General features: G+C 34.5%; 1 protein-coding gene across 2 annotated transcripts in view; it reads right to left on the bottom strand.

Moving 5' to 3' along the window:
• Window positions 1–20,564, bottom strand: part of LOC113091381 (rap guanine nucleotide exchange factor 4) — a 32,444-nt gene extending 11,880 nt beyond the window's left edge. The window contains exons 1-6 of one of the 2 annotated variants that reach the window (XM_026256891.1): window positions 20,049–20,564; window positions 15,208–15,350; window positions 13,860–13,948; window positions 11,188–11,334; window positions 346–418; window positions 200–264 (exon numbers count right to left, since the gene is read on the bottom strand). In XM_026256891.1, coding sequence (XP_026112676.1) covers window positions 200–264; window positions 346–418; window positions 11,188–11,334; window positions 13,860–13,948; window positions 15,208–15,350; window positions 20,049–20,116 — 585 coding nt within the window. In that variant the 5' untranslated portion in view covers window positions 20,117–20,564. Of the gene's footprint in view, window positions 1–199; window positions 265–345; window positions 419–2,599; window positions 2,956–11,187; window positions 11,335–13,859; window positions 13,949–15,207; window positions 15,351–20,048 lie in introns of those variants that run through there. The other variant, XM_026256899.1, reaches the window with a different exon arrangement.
• Between the last annotated feature and the right edge of the window lie 88 nt (window positions 20,565–20,652).

Here is a 20,652-nt window from a genome sequence, read left to right as displayed (position 1 = left end):
ACAGGAATAAATTACATTTTAAAAATTATTATTATACAAAACAGTAATTTAAATAGATTTTAATTAAAAAAAAATAAGTTTTTAATGTATTTTTATTATATTGACACAACCCATTAAACTGTAAAGGTGATGAATGGGGACATTGTGCAACTTTCACTAAATGGGGTGTAAGTCAAAATAGAAATTAAACCAATCATACCTTATTCAGGTTTTTGGACATAAAATTGAGAGGGTCGCTGTTGAGATTCTCTTTGTCCATCATTCCTGCATCCAACAGAAGATTGTTGTGAAATAATGACTGCTGTGTTATGTGAGTGTGTATGTTTGTATGTATGTGATACTCACTATCATTTGTAGCCCCGCTGTCCATCACTCCATACGGCGGTGCTAGAAGCCCAGCCATGCACTGTCTGTATTTCTGCAAGACACAGAATGACACAATGAAAATATATTCTTAGCCTCAAAACCTGAGTCATTTTCAAACAGGTGAACTGCCTTTACATCATTAAACTGAAAGCTCTGTAGTAAGAACATAGAGCTCCACCAATCAGAATGAAGCCTTCTGTGGCTTGGCAACGATCACTATGAATATTCAGATGTTTTCATTCTTTTCCTCTCTATCACCATGGTGATGGGTGACGAGGCAGCACATGCAACAGAGGAACAGCATGCAATGAATGAGACTCTGATACCGGCCCAAACTCACCTAGAGTTCAGACACACACATTATACTACACCTGCTGGAAATCTGTTCACACCTACTCCAATATGGCTGAGAAGGTCATCTATTTGGCATGTGTGAATGGAGTTTACAACAAAAGATTTCAAATAATAAATATATATTCTTAATCAGTGCTTTTCTTGTTTTTCCAGAAAAGTATTTAAATCATTAATTAAAAAAAAAAAAAAACATAATGTGTTATATATGTGTATATATATGTGTATATATATATATATGTGTGTGTGTGCGTGTGTGTGTGTGTGTATATATATATAAAGCAGGAAGGAAATAGGAAAAACATTATGAATATAGTCAATGTTTTACATGGTTTTTGCATCTTATATAAACTTTTCTTATTTTAAGCATTAAGGACATTTAATAATTACTACAAGAATAATTACTGGTTTATCCAAATTTTTCAGCAATCAATTTATCTGTCTCACTTCATCAGTTATTCATCAAATTTTACAAATATATGTATGTAATATCACATTCACATACACTGCATTTTTTATGTTTAATGTTTTGAGTTTTAGTGTTTTGTAAGGTTGCATTAATATAATAAATATACAGTAAAAGTAATTTTATGAAATATTAGTAAATTGTATATTCAATTAGAATTTTGAATATTTAAATATAAAGTTCAAAAGAACAGCCTTTAAAAAAAAATCAATTTAATGCATCATTGCTGAATATATATTTTAAACAAACCTTTAATCATTAGTGTATTTACTATACATACTTTGTACTTGTTTAGAAAAAAAGGTGTGTAATTACTTGTATAAAATGTTTCTGACATAATGCTATTGATATAGAATAGAATAGAATAGAATAGAATAGAATAGAATAGAATAGAATAGAATAGAATAGAATAAGATGCATTTCTGGACTTTTCCAGAAAGTAAACTGAGAAATAATATTTAAAATTATCTAAAAGAGTAAAACGAAATGCTGTCAGACAGGGACATGTATGTTTTTGCAACTCCACAGGATCCTTCACCACACACTGTGAGGTTACGGATCTCTGAGTGAGATGATGTAATTCAGATGCACTGAGCCTTCATTCATTCAAACGCAGTACTACAGCTCAAGCTACTCTGAGGCGTTGTGCTTCCATTGAGTAGAAGTGAGCGAGAGTCCAGAGGACATTCTGTATGACAAAGTGAACTGAATGTTTAGAGTTAAAGAGAAAACACAGAGGGTTACAACGGGAGCACTTGGTTTTCTTTGGCCACTGATTTGAAGTCTTCAAACAGGCTTTGTCCCATTCACACAAATGCACTTTGTATATCCTGTTTCCTTCCTGCTTCCTGAAGCTGAAACAAAAGCTAACTTTTCTTAACTTTTCCCGTCCCCCAGACACATAATACACTGTTGCTCATTCCAGCTGGCTGCCTTCACATAGGTTAAGTCATTCAGCCAGGATTATGCAATTAACAGCACATAAGCACACAAAACAAGAGTACTTCCTCCCTCATCGCCTGGTCAGGCGGTGCCCCCTGCAGCCTGGCACTGAACTGTCCCGGAGAGACAGAAGCCCCTCAACATTCAGCGCACATCCTCTGCTTTCAGCAGCTGATATTCACCTCACACCGCCGGTGCAAGTTCAGGGCTGACCATCCTATAAGCAATACTACATCTTCAAACATCATATGTTATGTAACAAAAAGCAGAACCATGATTTGCACCAATAACAAACAATACCATTCGCTAAAAAATATATCTGACATCACTAACCTCAAAAACTACGTTGATATTGCTGTGGCTCTGAACCCAGTGCTGGTTGTAATATATCTATAAGTGTGGTTTCCTGATTGTAAACTATGAAAACAGCATCAAATCTTTATGCATTAAAGACAATGAGCCAATGGGACTCACCCTTGGAAGAGTTTGTGGAGTGTAGTCCGACAGGGACGTGATGCTTGGCTACTTCCTAAACCCGGCAAACTTCCCAGCATTATCCAGCAAACGCTCCTCTGCTTTCCAGTCAGATGCACAAAGACATGAAATCATACCCGCACACCCTGATGCTCCAGTTACACACGTATGGATAATGTGATACAGTGTCCGCTCTTTGGATCTTTCTGGCTGAGCATCTGACTGGACTTCAGTAGCCGTTGCCAGGCAATAGCTGCAGCCAATCAGAGAGCCGCATTCGCTCAATTCACCCTGTACCACAGCATTACACACGAGTGAGGAAGAGGGCTGCTAAAAGGCTCTCAACAGCTTGAGGCTTCATCAATTATTAAGGGTATTAAATTGTATTTACACTGAACAGACAGTTGTGTGAGTGTGTGTGTGTGTGCCCTGCAGCTGTAGTGAAATCACCGTTATCACATTAGAGAGGAGGGTGGCTGTCTTTGAGGATCAGTTAGTTCAGTCCTTTTCCAGTCAGGTATACACTAATATCATTTTATGATAGTAAGTGAACCATGTTTTGTTGCATATTACAGATCAAGTCCAGTCCATTTAAGCTTTGTCTGTCAGTCCAGTGTTATTTTACTATTATTTATAGTCTTTTTTAAAATGTTGATCAGATTTTTTTCATTTTAATTGAACTTTTAATCATTTTGATTTTATATGTGCTTAGCAATTTGCTTTAGCCATTTTTTATATTTTTTTAAACATATTTTAATTGATGTTCTTTATTAATATTTCTGTTTAATTATTAGGGGTTCAAGCGCATAGCTCTGAAACCCTATTGTAACTGTTAGATTTCCACGTTAAACTGATCGTGTAGACCAAACCGTAAGTCGTAGAGACTTGAAACTTGGAGGGATGGTAGCACTCATACCACCTACATGACCTCGGCTCGCCTCAATCGGCCTGACGGGGGCGCTACTCACCGAGTCGAAAAGGGCAGGGCCACTTTCAGTAAAATGCCTATAAATCCTGAACAGAATGAGATATCTTCACCAAACTAGCTGTGTTTACATGGACACTTCTAATCCGATCGTAATAGGACTACAAGCACAATCTCATCAACAGACGACAAGTTTTGGGTGCGGGAAGGGGCACTTTTACACCTTTTTCTTTTTTTGTAAAATAACGTTAAGCAGCACAACAGTTCATGTGCTGGTCGTCGCCTAATTAGGACCCGAAGTAGATAAATATCACGTGTGCTTTTTAAAACATTATGCAAGAGCAGCGGGAAACTCTGAATATTCATGCAGTGTCCGCATGTCAAAAGAGTAAATCTGATCAGAAGCTAGTGACATGTAAACGCGCATATCAACCCGATCTCTTTATTCATCGTTCTTGTAAACACTACTTTCATATTCGTCAATTAGAATGAATTCAATCCGATGGAAGCAAAAAGTGTCCATGTAAACGCACCTACTGTATGTAGGAGCTCAAGCTGAGGTCACAGAAAAAATAAATTGTGGAAATTGGCCACTTGGTGGCGATATAAGTTGGAAAAAAGACTATTACTAGGTAAACCATTTGTCATATCAACTTGAAAATAGCTGTACACGGTCTTGGTCCAAAGTGCAATAAGTGTCTATGGAGACATTTACGTATATCAAACAAACATGGCCAATGAAGTTTGAGCACCTAATAGACAAGGTTAATGGAGGCCGATCGAAACGAAACTCAGTGGGCCTGTTTGAGTCACAGCCCCAAAGGTCTGTGAGAAATGTGAAAAAAATCGGCAACTTGGGGGTGGTATCAAATCTTTTGAGGGCGTAAACAATTGTGCGTTGCGCAATTTCCTGCACATCCATGCAATATTTGTAACGTAAGATAGACCTCCTCATTCCGAACCACTGATGTTAATCAAACCACTTTTAAAATGATTGAAAAGATGTGAAAAACCTACTTTTGCGAATTAGACCTAGGTTTTTGTATCAGTCTGGAAAAAAACACTGCAGTGCAATTCTCTGGACTCTAGGTCAATAACTATCAAAAACGTGTTGAAATTTACCCTTTGGGAAGCTATAACGGAGTCCTTTAGAAAAGGGCCTGTCCAAATACACCCAGCCTGTAAAGCCTGAACTAAACCTCAAAACTTGAAGAAACCTGCTGAGCACATGAGACAGGTGATTCTAAACAAGCACGCAATGTTTCAGGGAGAGATGGCACTATAACAGTCATAAACGGAACTATCAGAATGTGATAAAGCAGAACTTATTGAACAGAAGCTCAAACTAGAGGAGATTTACAGACAAAAGGCTGAAGGAGCGTTTGTTAGGTCGCGCAGGAAGTGGCTTGAAGAGGGCGAAAAGAGTTCTGCTTATTTTTTTAGACTTGAGAGGCAACAAGCTAGAAATAATCATATTGAAAAATTGAGGATTAAAGATAATATTGTGGAGGACCCTAAGATTATTGCAAATTTTTGTTCTGAATTTTATAGTAACTTGTATGCTTCGAATTTCTGTCAACAATCTACATCTGAGTTTTTAGAGTCCTTACATAATATGAAGCAGATTAATAATGAAGAGTCCAATATATGTGAAGCCCCTCTTAATTTACAAGAAATTATTGATGCAATTAATTCTTTGAAAAATAATAAGTCTCCGGGAACAGATGGGTTGACGGCTGAGTTCTATAAAGCTTTTAGCAAACTTTTATCCCCTTTTTTGCTCGAAGTTTTCAAAGAGAGTATAGAAAGAGCCCTGCTTCCTCCGACTTTGTGTCAAGGACTTATAACTTTAATTTCAAAACCAAATAAAGATCCCTTGTTAATTGATAATTGGCGGCCAATTACGTTGTTAAATAACGATTATAAAATTATTGCTTTGGTTTTATCAAAAAGATTAAAATGTATTTTGAATAATTTAATTGATGAATGTCAATCTGGCTTTCTACAAAAAAGACACATCTTTAATAATATACGTCTGGTTTTAGACATTCTAGATTACTCTGAATTTCTCTCTAATGATACTCTTATTCTCTTCTTAGACTATTATAAAGCTTTTGATTCCCTGGAGCATGAATTTTTGTTCCAGACTCTTCGTAAGGTGGGATTTGGTGACTTCTTTTGTAGATCTATTAAAATGCTCTATACAAATTGCAATAGCTCTATCAAACTCAGCAGTGGAACCTCTCCTAGATTTACCCTGAATCGTGGAGTCAGGCATGGATGCCCAATCTCCCCTTATCTGTTTCTGATAGCTACCGAACTTCTAAATTTGCATATCAGAGAAAGCCCTTTAAAAGGAGTAACTATTGATGACACTGAAGTGGTAATAAGTCAATTAGCTGATGATACCGTTTTGTTTTTGAAGGATGCCTCTCAGGTTGCGGTAGCATTAGAGACTCTTGAGCCCTTTTCCAAAGCCTCTGGCCTTCGCCTTAACATTAACAAATGTGAGTTACTCCCAGTTGGTCATTGTTTGGAATCTTTAATTTGTAATATTCCTGTGAGAGAGAGTGTTACTTATTTGGGACTTAAAATAATCAAAGATGATAAAATTAGATGCCCTTCCAATTTTCTTCCAATTATTGAAAAGACACGTAAGGTATTGAACCATTGGTTGCAAAGAGATTTATCACTCAAAGGCAGAGTTCTGCTTACTAAAGCAGAGGGCATTTCTCGTTTATCGTATGCCGCTCAATCAATCTCTGTTGACAAACACACATGTAAATTAATTGACAGTATGTTGACAAAATTCCTGTGGAAAAACAAAATACACTATATTAAAAAATCAGTAATACTTAATACACATGATAAAGGTGGGTTGAATTTTATTGATTTTAGCTCTCTAAACAGTAACTTTAAAATAAATTGGATAAGACAATATCTTAAAAACTCTTCATCTATTTGGAATATAATTCCTCGGTTTATATTTTCTCATGTGGGTGGTTTAGAATTTCTTTTGATGTGTAATTATAAAATTGAAAAACTTCCAGTCAAACTGTCTAAATTTTATCAACAAGTACTTGCTACCTGGAATCTTATCTATAAACACAATTTCTCCCCTCATAGTTTTTTTATTTGGAATAATGCTAATATTTTGAATAAAAAGAAATCTTTATTTTTTCATAATTGGTTTAGTAATGGATTGTTGTTAGTGAATCAGCTATTTAATAATGAAGGGAATTTATTTTCGTTTGCAGACTTTATTTCAAGATACAAAATACCTATTACATTAAAAGAATTCAAGGTGATTACTAAGGCCATACCTGCAGGTATACTTATGCTGTTCAAAAGCAGTGTATATACATCCACACTATCTGTCTGTCCTCCTAGACCTGAACATACCTCTGTCGGCACTATCTGTTTCTCTGGCTTAAAGCCTAACAATTATAAAATTAGATCCTTATTTTTAAGAGAGATTATCTCTACGCCTTATGTTATTTTCTACTGGAACAGTTTCTTTAATAATGTAAATTGGACTAAGGTTTGGTCATTACCTCAAAAATTCCTCCTTACAAACAAGGTTAAAGAAATCTCATATAAATTAATTCATAGAGTTTATCCCACAAAGGTATTCTTACAAAAATTTAAAATTAATATTGATTTAAAATGTTCTTTTTGTGAATGCTCCACTGAAACAATTTCACATTTGTTCTGGTATTGCCAATTTACCCAGTATTTTTGGAATAATGTGGAGGGTTTCATTGCTAATAATATTTTAAGAACATTTTCTTTATCTTATAAACATGTGATTATGGGTTTTTATATAAAGGATCGCTCTTTACAGGACGCTGGTTTTATTATAAATTTTATTTTATTTGTATGTAAATTTCACATCCATAAATGTAAGTTTACAAAAGGCAAACCTCTTTTTATGGTGCTTGAAAAGGAGATTAAAATGTACATAGATGCAATGTCTAAATCTAAAAATAGTAAAGCAATTAAAACGATTAATATATGCTCCTCCTTTAACATTTTCACTTAATATAAAAAATAAAATGTAATGAATGGAACTGACCTGAAAAGTATATATTCTGTACTTAAATTACATTGTAATATCCTATGGAACTGTTATATATATAATGTAGATCTGTTTGTAAAATGATGCTTATGTACCCTCTCATCTTTATTTATTTATTTATTTATTTATTTTTAAATCTTTATTTTGTGTGTGTGTGTGTGTTCTAGTTTGTTCTTTTTTGTTGAGGCATGGAAAATATTTTTGTTATACAAGATATGGCACTGTACATGCTACCTGTTGTTGTCAATAAAGCATTATAAAAAAAACAAAAAAAAAAAACAGTCATAAACGTCTAAAAACATCATATTTCTTATCACCTGGATTTGCCAAAAATGCTTTTTAAATAATTGATTTAGGTTGTTACAGGCTTGCTAAATAACTTGTAAATGACTTTTTCCTTATGTGCTTAAATGCCTAAAGTGCTCTAACCCTGGTAATCGTTAACACCCTAAATTGTATATGATTTCTCTTCACATTTGCTAAAACAGAGCAAATTTATTTAAGTCTGAATCATCGTCTCAAAAGCTTGTCACATTAATTAATATATTTGTTTTTACATTCAATTTGTTTCTATTATATCTGTTCTTAAATTTTATTATATTTGTTGCAGTGCAATCATGAAATACAATGCAACCAAACCAAACACCTAACTTGATAACCTGAGATAATAAATACATCTCTGAGCCATTTCAGGTTATAATATAATATAATATAATATAATATAATATAATATAATATAATATAATATAATATAATATAATATAATATAATATAATATAATATAATATAATATAATATAATATAATATAATATAATATAATATAATATAATATAATAGCTCAAGTGTTATTCTTTGTATTTACATGAATATTTATTTGTGTTCCACAAAAGAAAAGAAAAAAATCAAACAGGTTTGCAGCAATAAGAGTAAATGATGACATAATTTTCATAGATTCGGCATTGGATGAGCTACGTGTTTAATACCAGACTGATCTTAATAATTTAATACTTAGCCAGCACAACCAATAAATGTTGTTTACCTGGCATATTATCAACTTTTAATGAGCTGTAAAATCTGTAGACTATTACAGATGGGCTGTGTTGTCAGCCATATTCATTTCTAAGAACATTTTCATGCTATTTGTATCATTAAGAGTTCAGTACACTTATTGTTATTGAGGCTGTAATTGAGGCTGATGAGTTTGAAAGGGTTTGAAATGGTGGATGACACACGTATAAACAAATATATGAACTCTATCACCCATTCCCTCATTCACACACACGCACACACACACACACACAACGTACAAACATAAACACTCTGTTTTGAGCACTCGCCTGAATGAAAGGTTTACGAGAGAGAGATAGGAGGAAGATTGTAGAGAGACAGAGAGATCTTCTCCCACATTGTTTCACTGATGCATCAGAGACTGATACATAATTAATGATATTCAGCTGTGTGTGCGAGAAATGAAACAAAAATAAGGAACATATGTTCAGTAGTGAGCTGTGAGACACGAGTGACACTATCTACACACACAGCGCTAATGACAGAAGCCCGACAGCCTCTGTGTCTCTCACACACTGAGTCACACTCACTTCATGCTTAATGTTTAGGATCAGAAATGTTTAGCACATTAAAGTCATTAAAGCACTGAAGACAGATTCTTCATAAGACACAGGTGTCCACAGATATTGTAAAGATGAAATTTCAGCAACATTATAATTACATGTCTTCAGAGTCACATGATCCTTCAGAAATTATTATAATATGTTGATAATCATGGGATATTATTATTATCATCAATGTTGAAAACAGTTGCACTGCTTAATAGATATGTTGGAACCATGATACATTTTATACTTTAATGAATAAGTTCAAAAGAACACCATTTGCTTAAAATATTTTTTGTAACATATTATTTATTAGCTATATATCAAGTAGTATATACACTTGTGAATTACTCTGAAATCTCATTTATGTTCAAATATGGTGTCATGATATGTTTTTATCTTTTATTTAAATAACATAAGTGAGAATTGACAGGAAGAATTTCAATGTAATATCAATTGAAATGGTCTTTGTATGCACTCAGAAATATTGAAATATAGCTTATGAATCATTAGGACTAGATTAATTATTTTTTGTCTTTTTTTTTACTCAGCAGATTCTCTAAATACAATTTGTTTTTTTTAATGAAAAAAGAGCAGCTACAGTCAGCAAAATATTTTGGGAATGATTCATGAGGTAAATGAATGTTCACTTTTATCACTAAACTATTGCTTTAAATCTGGGTTATGAAGATCCATAGTAAGCAGAAGCATACACAAAGGCTGACAAATATTTATATACGTCATTTATGCTATTATGTTTTCTTATAATTCAGGTTAAAACCTTACTCCTCTGAGGCATTATTGAAACCAGTTCCAAAATATTGAAGAGATCTCAATCATATCAAGAAAAAAGGCTTTATGAGACTGAGATATTGTTTTGTTTTGTTTTGTATTTGATGAATTTTTAGCCTTTCTTTCTCAAGCATGAAAGACTGTATGTAAAGTGTAATGCATTTCATCCGTATAGTCCCAAGCACACTCAGAAGCTTCAGACATGCTGGGAATTAACCACTATGCTAAATTTGTTTAAGGCAATGAATCCAGATAGCTTTTTTTTATTATTATTATTATTTTTTTTTACAATATCCCAATACATTTTATCCTAATTCTCTGCTAAGTTAATAAGACAAACTTCAAAGACCAACACATGACTCCTGAATCGATTATCACCGAGACCACTGGCTTACATTAACAACACACACACTATGAAAGCCTGTTAAAGCCTGAGATTTGGCTTATAAATTGTGCAGAACAGCTCAAAGGAATTGACTGAGCCGTTAGCAGATCACAGAGCGCCCCCCAGTGTTACTGATCCTCAGTGATTACTAATGAATAAAGGCTTTATGTACTGTATATTGACTGTTAAAAAAAGAACAGTATGCACCATGCAATGATAAACAATAGCAATAGCATTTTTTATAACATGACCTAACCATGTTGCATATTTAATTCAGTATACTGTAGTTAGTTTGCATATATATATATATATATATATATATATATATATATATATATATATATATATATATATATATTTAGGGGAGCCTAAAACGTAATGAGTAAAATAGTATGGATAGGCGTAGTATGAAGTGTGCAATGATGACAATTATATGCAACATTTTGTATTTTATTCCTATTTTACTTTTTAAAAAGAGGCAAAAGTCTACACAATTAATGAGTCACTTAAAGAAATCTACACAATTGCACATTTGGCCAACTGTACCATATAGTTATTTCATGCATAAGGAGATCACTAGTATGGTTGTATGCCATTCAAAACATTAAAAACTTAAGATGCCAGTGTTTGTCATATCATTCATTTCTAACACACTTCCTGAATTAAATCAACTTCACGCAGCCTCTTTCCAAAAGTCTATGTCAGCGGCCCACGGACAGATTTTTCATTTCAGTTGTACCTGTCAGCCTGGAGCTGTAATGAAAATGCTCAGTAACATTTGCACTCAAACAAACCTCCCACAGGGTTTTGAACTCCCTCTGTTCGATGCGCAGAAGTTCACTGTTCTCTCGGCTGACAATCGTGGCATGTCGAGGAGTGTTATCCAGAATTGACTCCCCAAATGCCGTCCCCACTCCCAAAGTACAGATCGTTACAGCATCCTACAGAAAAAAAGAGGAAATATTTAGAAGAGTGAAGGAAAGGACAAACAGAGGGAGAAAGACCATGAAAACATCTTTGCAAGCTAATTAAATTATAAAGATCTTAATGGAGAAGTTCACCTAAAATTAAAACGATGCAATCATTCCACATTTAAACATGTAAGGCTTTAGTGAATAAACAAATAAAGGAATCAAGCTGACCAAAAAAACAATAATAATAATAATAATAATTTGCTAAAAATTTACTAATTCTCAGGCCATCCAAGATGTAGATGAGTTTGTTTATTCATTAGAACAGATTTAAAGAAATGTGGCATTACATCACTTGAATGGGTGCCATCAGAATAAGAGTTCAAACAACTGACAAAAACATCACAATAATCCACAAGTAAACAACACCACTCCAGTCCATCAATTAACAGCTTTTTGAAGCAAAAATCTGCATGTTTGTAATAAACACATCCAACATCAAGATGTTTTTAACATTACTTACAGCTAAAATATAGAGTCTCGAGCTATAATACTGTTTTCTGAATAAGGAGAGAAATATGCACAGATCAACCAGTCCAAGTTAAAACAGTCCAAAACAGTTCTAAATAACTATGTATTTATGTATGTAATAACTATGGATTTTGATGTGAGAGGACAACAGGAATTGGACTTTTTCCAGTATTTTGTCCAAAACAGTTTAATGTTAAAACCCATTAATGGTGGATTTGTTTCTTACAAGTGTGCATATTTTCACTTCACAAGCCATTTATTGAATGAATGGAGTATTGTGGATTACTTGTGGATTATTGTGATGCTTTTAGCAGCTGTTTGGACTCTCATTCTGAAGGCACCCATTCACTGCAGAGGATCCATTGCTGAGCAGGTGATGTAATGGTAAATTTCTCCAAACCTGTTCTAATGAGGAAACAAACTCATCTACATCTTGAATGGTCTGAGAATGAGTATATTGTCATTCAATTTACATGTCTAGGTCAACAATTCTTTTAAATTCAAAGCTCCACGTGGCTTTAAATGACTCCTAAATATTCAATCACTGTGTTTGCATTGAAAAGAATTGTAATTTTGAGGTGAATTATTGCTTAAAGATGACTGCTTTAAAGATGTACATTTATGCACACTCTAAAGGAATGTTCTCATTGAGGTTTAAAAAGATTGTTGCACATAACAAGTGATTTGAGATCAGTAAAACACAAGCTGACACACTCATAAATTATTCATATTACATTCACAAATACACTTCTTTTCTACACCCTGTCTTGCTTTTTACATTCATTTATTTAGAGCAGCGTGATAAGAGCTTATTGCTCAATGGATCACTCCATGAAACTGGAGGAGCACACAAGCCATTAATATTGCATCAATGAAACAGCGATTCTCATATACACATACTGTATGCAGATGTAAGTACAACCCAGAATGCCTTAAATATGACTGCTACGATGAATACAAACTCAGAGGGGAAAATATTATTCAGAAGTTACTCATTCACAATAGAATTAATTATTTTTATTATTATTGATTTCAGATCATTCCTGAGGACAAATAAAAATAGAAGCAACATACTGTCAGAAGCTATAAAATAGGATTTTGAAAGAATTTATGAGAAAGGTTTGGACTTTGCAAAAAATCTGAGCAAAGTTTGAGATTAAAGGACACATATGAGATTACTGTGGTCATTTTCTCATGAGAAAAATAGAAAAGGTAGACTTCAGCATACATAATTCAACAAGAATGATTTCTGAACGATCACGTGACACTGAAGACTGTAGTTAAAAAATAAAGTAAAATAAAATAAAACAAATTTAATAAAAAATAAATAAAATGCTTACTTTTTTTCCTGTATTTCTGATCAAATAAATGCAACCTTGGTGAGCAGCATTTTTCATCAAAACTTTTGAACCTTTGTGTAATGTAAAATAAAGATGATATAAAAATACTATCTCTGAGCTTAATATGTCTATAAACATGATCACTTCAAAAACTGCCCAACATTGCTTTGTTTGAACCAGTCTAACACAAAACCATCGGCTTAACCAGTGCCATGTGTTTGTGGTGGGACTATAAGTTTGACTGACCAATGGCACTCGAGAAACAATGTTTATTTCTGCAATTTCTGTTTGGTGGAAATATAAACTTTACCTGCAAAGAGATCACATTCTGTACATATAGAGTCTATAAGGTCTATTATGCAAAACGAGGCAGCTTCTGGAATCTTTGGACATCCCTCTTCAGCTGTGTGGGAGTGATGCATGCTTTAGGGCCAGTAAACACATCTGACAGTGTGACTCATTGTATTCCCGGTGGATTCACAGAAAGATGCTTCTAGCCCCATCAGCACTGCATCAGCGTCCTCATATATCAGACTATTAACAAGGCCAGTCGTGGACAGTTCGCCCACTCACAGAGGGCTTTATGTAGCTGTTTCTGTATGCTCATGGATGCAAATGATGTCTGCTAGGATCAACTACTACTTATCTCAGCTGACTCCTAGCAGATCGAGGCTTCTCTCTTACCTGATGGTTGGCCGTCTCAGACACTTTCACATCCAGAGATCCAGACAGAACCGCGTACCAGCTGGTGCCGATGTCACCCTGCCGATACACTGCAGGAAAAAAATACTGTTTCACAATCTTCATTTGGATTTTAGGACAGTTACTTCTTTTCATTAACATAGCATGTGCTTCTTATTGTCTCGTTATGTGGAAAATTCAACCTTAAGCACAGATTCATGACTACATGCTTAACAATAAAACGGTAACACTTTAGTATAGGGTCCAATTTTCACTAATAACTAGTTGCTTATTAGCATGCCTATTATTAACATATTGGCTGTTTATTAGTGCTTATAAAGTACATATAATGCATGACATCCATAATCCTACCCAATACCCTAAACTCAACAACTACCTTATAAACTATTAATAAGCAGCAAATTAGAAATCAACTGAGGCAAAAGTCATAGTAAATGGTTAATTAATAATGAGAATTGGACCTTAAAATAAAGTGTGACCAATAAAACTTTCCATTCAAGAACTAAATAGAGATGTATAGCCTGAAGCCATAGGAGAACATGTTCAGGTTCCACAGAGAGTATTTTATTTTTAGTTTTTAAGTAAACCATCAAAAAAACTCAGAATCCAATATAGTGATCTGAAAGACCTGTAATGTATACTACAATTCAAAAGTGTGAGATTTTTAAACATTTTTGAAATGTTTCTTATGCTCACTATTTTTTATTATCAAAAAAATAAATAAATAAAAACGCAAAAACATTAATATTGTGAAATACTATTACAAAATTAAACCGTTTCTATTTTAATATATTTTAATAATATATAAAAGGGAAAAAAGAATTGTTAGTTTTCAGAAATCATTCATATGCTGATAAGGTGCTAATTAATGTTAATTAGTGTTAAAAACTGTTGTCCTGAATAATATTTTTGTGATACGTTTTCTTATTTTTGGAATTCTTTGATGAATAGAAAGCTCAAAAAAACAGCATTTATTTGAAATATAAATCTTTAGTACCATTATTAATAATTTGACTGTCACTTTTAATCAATTTAATGCATCCTTGCGCAATATAAAAATGTTAATTTCTTAAAAAAAAAAAATTCTTTTGAATGGTAGTTTAACAATCAAAAACTATTTTTTTGAATCTCCAAAGAATCATATAAGGAATTCAAGCACCCCATACAAACAAAGCAAACAAACACATTTTTTGTTTTTTAGATTTTAGATAATTAATGCCTTTCCTATAGCCACCTGAAAACACATGACTGGTTTCAAATCAGGAAAAAGAACATAAACTGGAATAATATCTGAAAGCATCATGATAAAAATACTAAACGTGGCTCTTACAGGTGATGCCTTTCTCCAGGTACTCATAGAAGCCACACATGCAGATCTGCTGCAGCAGGTTGGGGTGAAACTTCTCGAAGGCCTTCACACCCTTCAGCCGAGCCAGAATGATATCCACATCTTCTCCCGAGCGTTCTGCTGGCCTAAAAAACAGACAGACAGACATTATGGTGTGGGTAGATGTTCTCTAACCAACTGACCAACAAGAAAATCCTGACACTGCAGCGATGCATGTGACAATTACGAGGACAGACGAAGTTGTGTCCATTAGAATAAGCACATTGTGCTGTCTGTAGGGTACGGAATGTGTATTAATGTGATCAAGATTATGGTTTTTGTCATCACTCCTGTCAAAATATAAGCCATGAATCATATACACATTAACATAGAACTTCAGCAGCTTGATTTGAACTAAGAAATGTGTACAGTTGTTTGTAGCTTTTAAACTTTAGTATTTGCATTGGTTTCTGAGCATTCCTGAGCAAACAAAACACATAATACTTAAATGAATTATTATATGAGTTATCTGTTCAGTCAGGCAGCATAATTTTTCTCTAATGGTGTTTGAGAGATTGAGAGACTGCATGCAGGCACTCTTCACATTTGCACAAATATAGCAATGCTCTCACTTCTCAGCTCATTAAGTGACATGTACATGCGTGTGTGTGTGTTTGTGTGTGTGTGTGTGTGTGTGCACTTGAGTGAATAAATTGCCTCTCTTAATGATCTCAGTATGCTGTGATTCGGACTCCTTTTATTTTCTGAAATGCCTTGTTGCTATGGAGATTACAGCACGAGGAAATTTAGACTTCAAAGACATTTTTCAAACCAAGGGCAGTGGGACAAATTTTACATGGAGACTAGCTAACGAAGTTCCCCAATAGATTAAAAAATAAAAATAGACCGACTCTTTTAGTACTGGCTTTGAAACAGCAACAAATCAAGTCGAGGGAGTCATTACTTCTAAACATCAAAGCCTGTTTTCTAATGTGTACTTTTATTATAACTCTCAGATGAAACGATAAACAACACAAAAATATGTGATTTATAACCTATTACTAATTTGCTGTGGACGGAGGGATTATGTATTTTTATAGGGCAAAACCTGAAGAAACGAGTCAATAACAACAAAGTTAGTGTGTTTTAAAAAGAATTTGTTAAATGCCTGAATTAAGGTCTCTAGTTAAGACATTTTTCTAACATAACATACATAAGTAATTCCCTTATGAAACAAGAACATATGGAAATATACTAGAAAATGGAATAGCTTTATTGAAACACTCTAGTAATTTCTCAAGAATGAATGTGTTTATGTAAAGCTGAACACATATGATCCCACTTTACTGTTTGCAAAGTTACACATTTGATAAAATATGTGTGACTTAATATAAGTAAAATAACTGAATAATTTACTGAAAACATATAGTTGTCATTTTTTGGACAGTTGTGTGTCTTGTTAAAATAGTGAGTGGAAAATGATATTTGACATTATAACTTAATCAAATTAGTACGTTATGTACATAAATTAATACAAGGATATTTATCACAGTATATATTTTCGAGTATATATATTCGATTTGTAAATATATGGTATACATGAAAACATTACCAGATTTTACACCTATATATTATGAAGTATTTCACTAATTATATAAAAATCACACATAAAGTGTTATGATATAATATATTGTCACATATTTTTTTAATATATGAAACGTGGCAATTCCTTATGTATTACTGATTATACTGGGATATATTAAATATATAATTCTGTATATATTCTGTAATTTAACATACTGATTGTTAATATATGAGAAAATATATTTTCTTTGTGTAAGGGATATCCTATCTTTTATAAAAGTTTTTACTTGTCTTGAAAGAGGTGGCTGCTAACAAGTGGCTAAATGAAACTACACAGGTTGATGTTAAACATCATCATGGTGTACAGATAAACTCATTTACTCAGAATGACAAATCAAACGTTTAAAATGAAGATAAAATCACTGACTTTGATCTGTACTGTTAAATAAGATCAGCTGAGAGAGAGACTCTTACAATTCCAGAGCCTGAACTGTCTGAAGCCACAGAAAGAGGGAAAATCACATGATATGACTGTGATGGTGACCTTCTTCAGCTATTACTTGCACATTCTATGTAAAACTCTTTTATGATTCAGTGCATCACTGAGATCCAGTTAGACCAGATGAGCGTCATTTACATTAACTAGTTCGATATGTATTATTTGCCTGCAGGTTATGCTGAGCAGCAGGCTGATCTTGTGTGATCTGGACCAGTCCGCCTGTGCTGCTGTGGATGTGAGAGGGTGAGAGTGCCGTAGACTTTTATGTGCTGAGATTCACTGGCATGGAAACACATTACCAGCATATATCTGCTGGGCACAGAATGGACACTGCATTACAGCAGCCAACAGTGCAAAGTCATGCCTCCCTCTGTCTGAAGACACTTTAACGCATAGTGAGAGCAGCTGAGAAGATCGTTGGTGTCTCTCTCCCCTCCCTGGGAGCTGAACTCCTTCCTGACCTTGCCCCCCTCCTCTCTTTTGGCCCAGACACCATTGAACTCTGAGCCCTCCCCCCTCTTTTTGCACCCCCCAGCTCCCCCTCCCACTAACAAACTGTGACCTGCACCAGACACTTTGTGCAGCAATGGTCTGATCACTCCTTCATTCAACTACCTCTTCAGACAGTTTACAAATAAAGAACTGCTCTCTAAGCTTTTTGTCACTTTAAATCAATCTGCCATGTGCCTTGTTCTGCTTTATTTAACTGTATTTTTATTTTTATTTTGAATTGTATTACATGCCCTTATTTGTAAAGTAGTATTTTATATTTAATCTGTATCTATCTGTGTTTTTATGCTCTACAGTTAGTGTTATCTGTATGCACCAAGGGTCTGAGAGAAACACAATTTCAATTCTCTGTATGTATGTGCTGTACATGTGGAAGAATTTACAATAAAGCAGACTTGACTTGACTCTGTCTTGTTCATGCTCTTTTCATCTACGTTTCTTTCTTTTTTTCATATCTCCAGCCCATTATGAAGCTTTCTTCAGCTGTCCAAATAGTCTTTTGAAAAAGCACTCCCTCTCCCCTCTCTCACTCTCTCTCTCCCTCTCTCTGAGGTTTTGCAGTAGGCATTAAATTAGCAAATTTAGAGGTTTTTAGAGGCATTATTTCCTGTCAGAATCAATGTATATATATTTCCCCTTTTGTGTTCCACAGAAAACACTGACCAAAGAAGGTTTTTTTTTGTGAACTATTCCTCTAAAAACAGTATGTCAACCAAGTCATTAGAAATTAAATCTAAATAAAAAATGAATTTATCATACAAGCCAAATATAATGCAAATACACCAAAATATCTGCAATAATAGAGCACAATATTCTGTCAATACAATTTTTTTATTTACATTTTTACACAGTGCCTTGTTTTTTCACAGTTAAAAGAAACATCTGTAAACTTAATTTCTACAGATTTGTTTCTTACAGTGTAGATTTTCTAAACTTGAAATACTTTTAAAACTTGAATCAGCATAGATGTGACAATTTTTTAAAAACTGCATATTCAACTTTTTCCATTAATTGTAATATCTTACTATTAATATTAAAAAACTATATATAGCTATATAGAAAAACAGAACTATTTAAACAATAAAAAGACAAAAACACAAACATAAATTAAAATTAAAATTAGATTAAACCCATAAAAAAATCGAATTCAAAATATTAACAAATATAATATAGAATCATAATCTAAAATAGCACTTGTTTCCTCACAGCAACAGTACAGCAGGGGATCATTATTCTGACAGGTGGCTTCATAATCTTGGATAGTATGAATATCAATGGAGGGGAAGCTAACAGTTTAACTGTCTCTGTCTTTCCAGCAATATTTAACCCTTTTCATTATCAAGCATATTAAACACAATACAGTACAATGATTGCTATCAGAAGACAGAGAATTCAGTCCAGACAACAAACCACTCCTAATTTGAAATGATTGTACTGGGATCAGCTGTTCTGCATTCAGTAGCCTATTCATTGTGTCAGTGATCTGTAGAAACTGCACGAGTAGCACAATGCAGCATAGTATCATCCAACAGTGCGGTCCATTTTTTTCTTTGTGTGTGTGCACATTTATTGATCATCACAATGCATCCTGGTGTCGGATGTTAATGAGACTATGGACATCTTTAAGAACCATTACATTGATCAGTGCGAAGATGATGTGCTCGACTACATTTAAAGAGTCCATTAAAACATCAGCCACTAAAACCCCATCACACCCAGTAAGGTGATCTCACTTTTCCCTCCCATCGCCATGGTAACCTGCAGGGATGTATCTGGACTAGGAGGGGCTGGGAGAAGGTAACAGATATTCTTAGTAATGTTCAAAATGTTTATGCATCTTAAAGTTGAGAACAAAAAAGTGAGCATCCGATAGCAGCCTAATTACAAAATAACTCATATTAAAAATAAAGTCTGATTTTTTTTTTTTTAAGAAACTGATTAAAATATTTCATAAAAAATAGGATGCACGCATGCAATTCACATGGTGTGACACAGGCAAACGAGTTCAGTGGAGAAGCGTGTCATTCACAGTCGCTGAAAGAAGAAAGAGCGCACCTTCCACACGATTTCCCAAATAAATCCTTGCAGAAAACAAAACGCACATTTATGCATGATGCCTATTCAGATGCAGGTGATGCAGCGGGGACGCAGGGCAGAGAACGCGCGTTCGGCTGCTGTCACCTTGTTGCAGCCCCTCCGGAAATTGACATGAACGTAAAATCGCTGTCGGACGCGATCTGGTGTCTCTCACCTCTTGTCCAGGCAGATGATCCACTCTAAGGAGGCCACGGAGTGCGCAGAGGCGTGCACCGCTACCATCTTCAGCTCCACCGGTGTGAATCGTGCGTCGCGGATCGCGGATCTCGTCGACTCGGGTGCAGTAGCATCAGGGCTCGCCCCCTCCTCGCCTCTGTCGTCAACTGGATCACCGCGGCGTGGTCTCGTCGTCACCACGTTTACGCACGAAGAACGTTTACAAGCGTGACTGCACACACAGTCGCCAAGTCAAATCAAATAACATGGTTGCCATGCATGAAAAATAACGTCAACGGGAGGCTAGTGATGTAAGGCAAGAAATGACAGCCGTCTAAAATTAAGGTTTGTGGATGACAGCGGTGGTGCTGAAGCTGCACTGTCACCATGGCGACGGGCACGCAGTTCAGCGCGGATGCTGCATCAAGACGAGGGAGATGTAAAGCGCTGTCAGGCGTCTTGTCCTCCTCTCCGGGAGAAACACTGACAGTGACAGGAGAGAGATGCTGGCACCTACACTGTAAAAAGCCAAACAGTTGCAGTTGTAAAAAATAAAAAATAAATAAATAAAAATAAGCCAATGAAGTCTGGTTGTTTATTAA

The sequence above is a fragment of the Carassius auratus genome, chromosome 6 (genome assembly GCF_003368295.1).
Source record: "Carassius auratus strain Wakin chromosome 6, ASM336829v1, whole genome shotgun sequence".
Classification (NCBI taxonomy): domain Eukaryota; kingdom Metazoa; phylum Chordata; class Actinopteri; order Cypriniformes; family Cyprinidae; genus Carassius; species Carassius auratus.
Note: the sequence above shows the minus strand (reverse complement) of the source record. Positions and strands in the feature narration are given on the sequence as shown.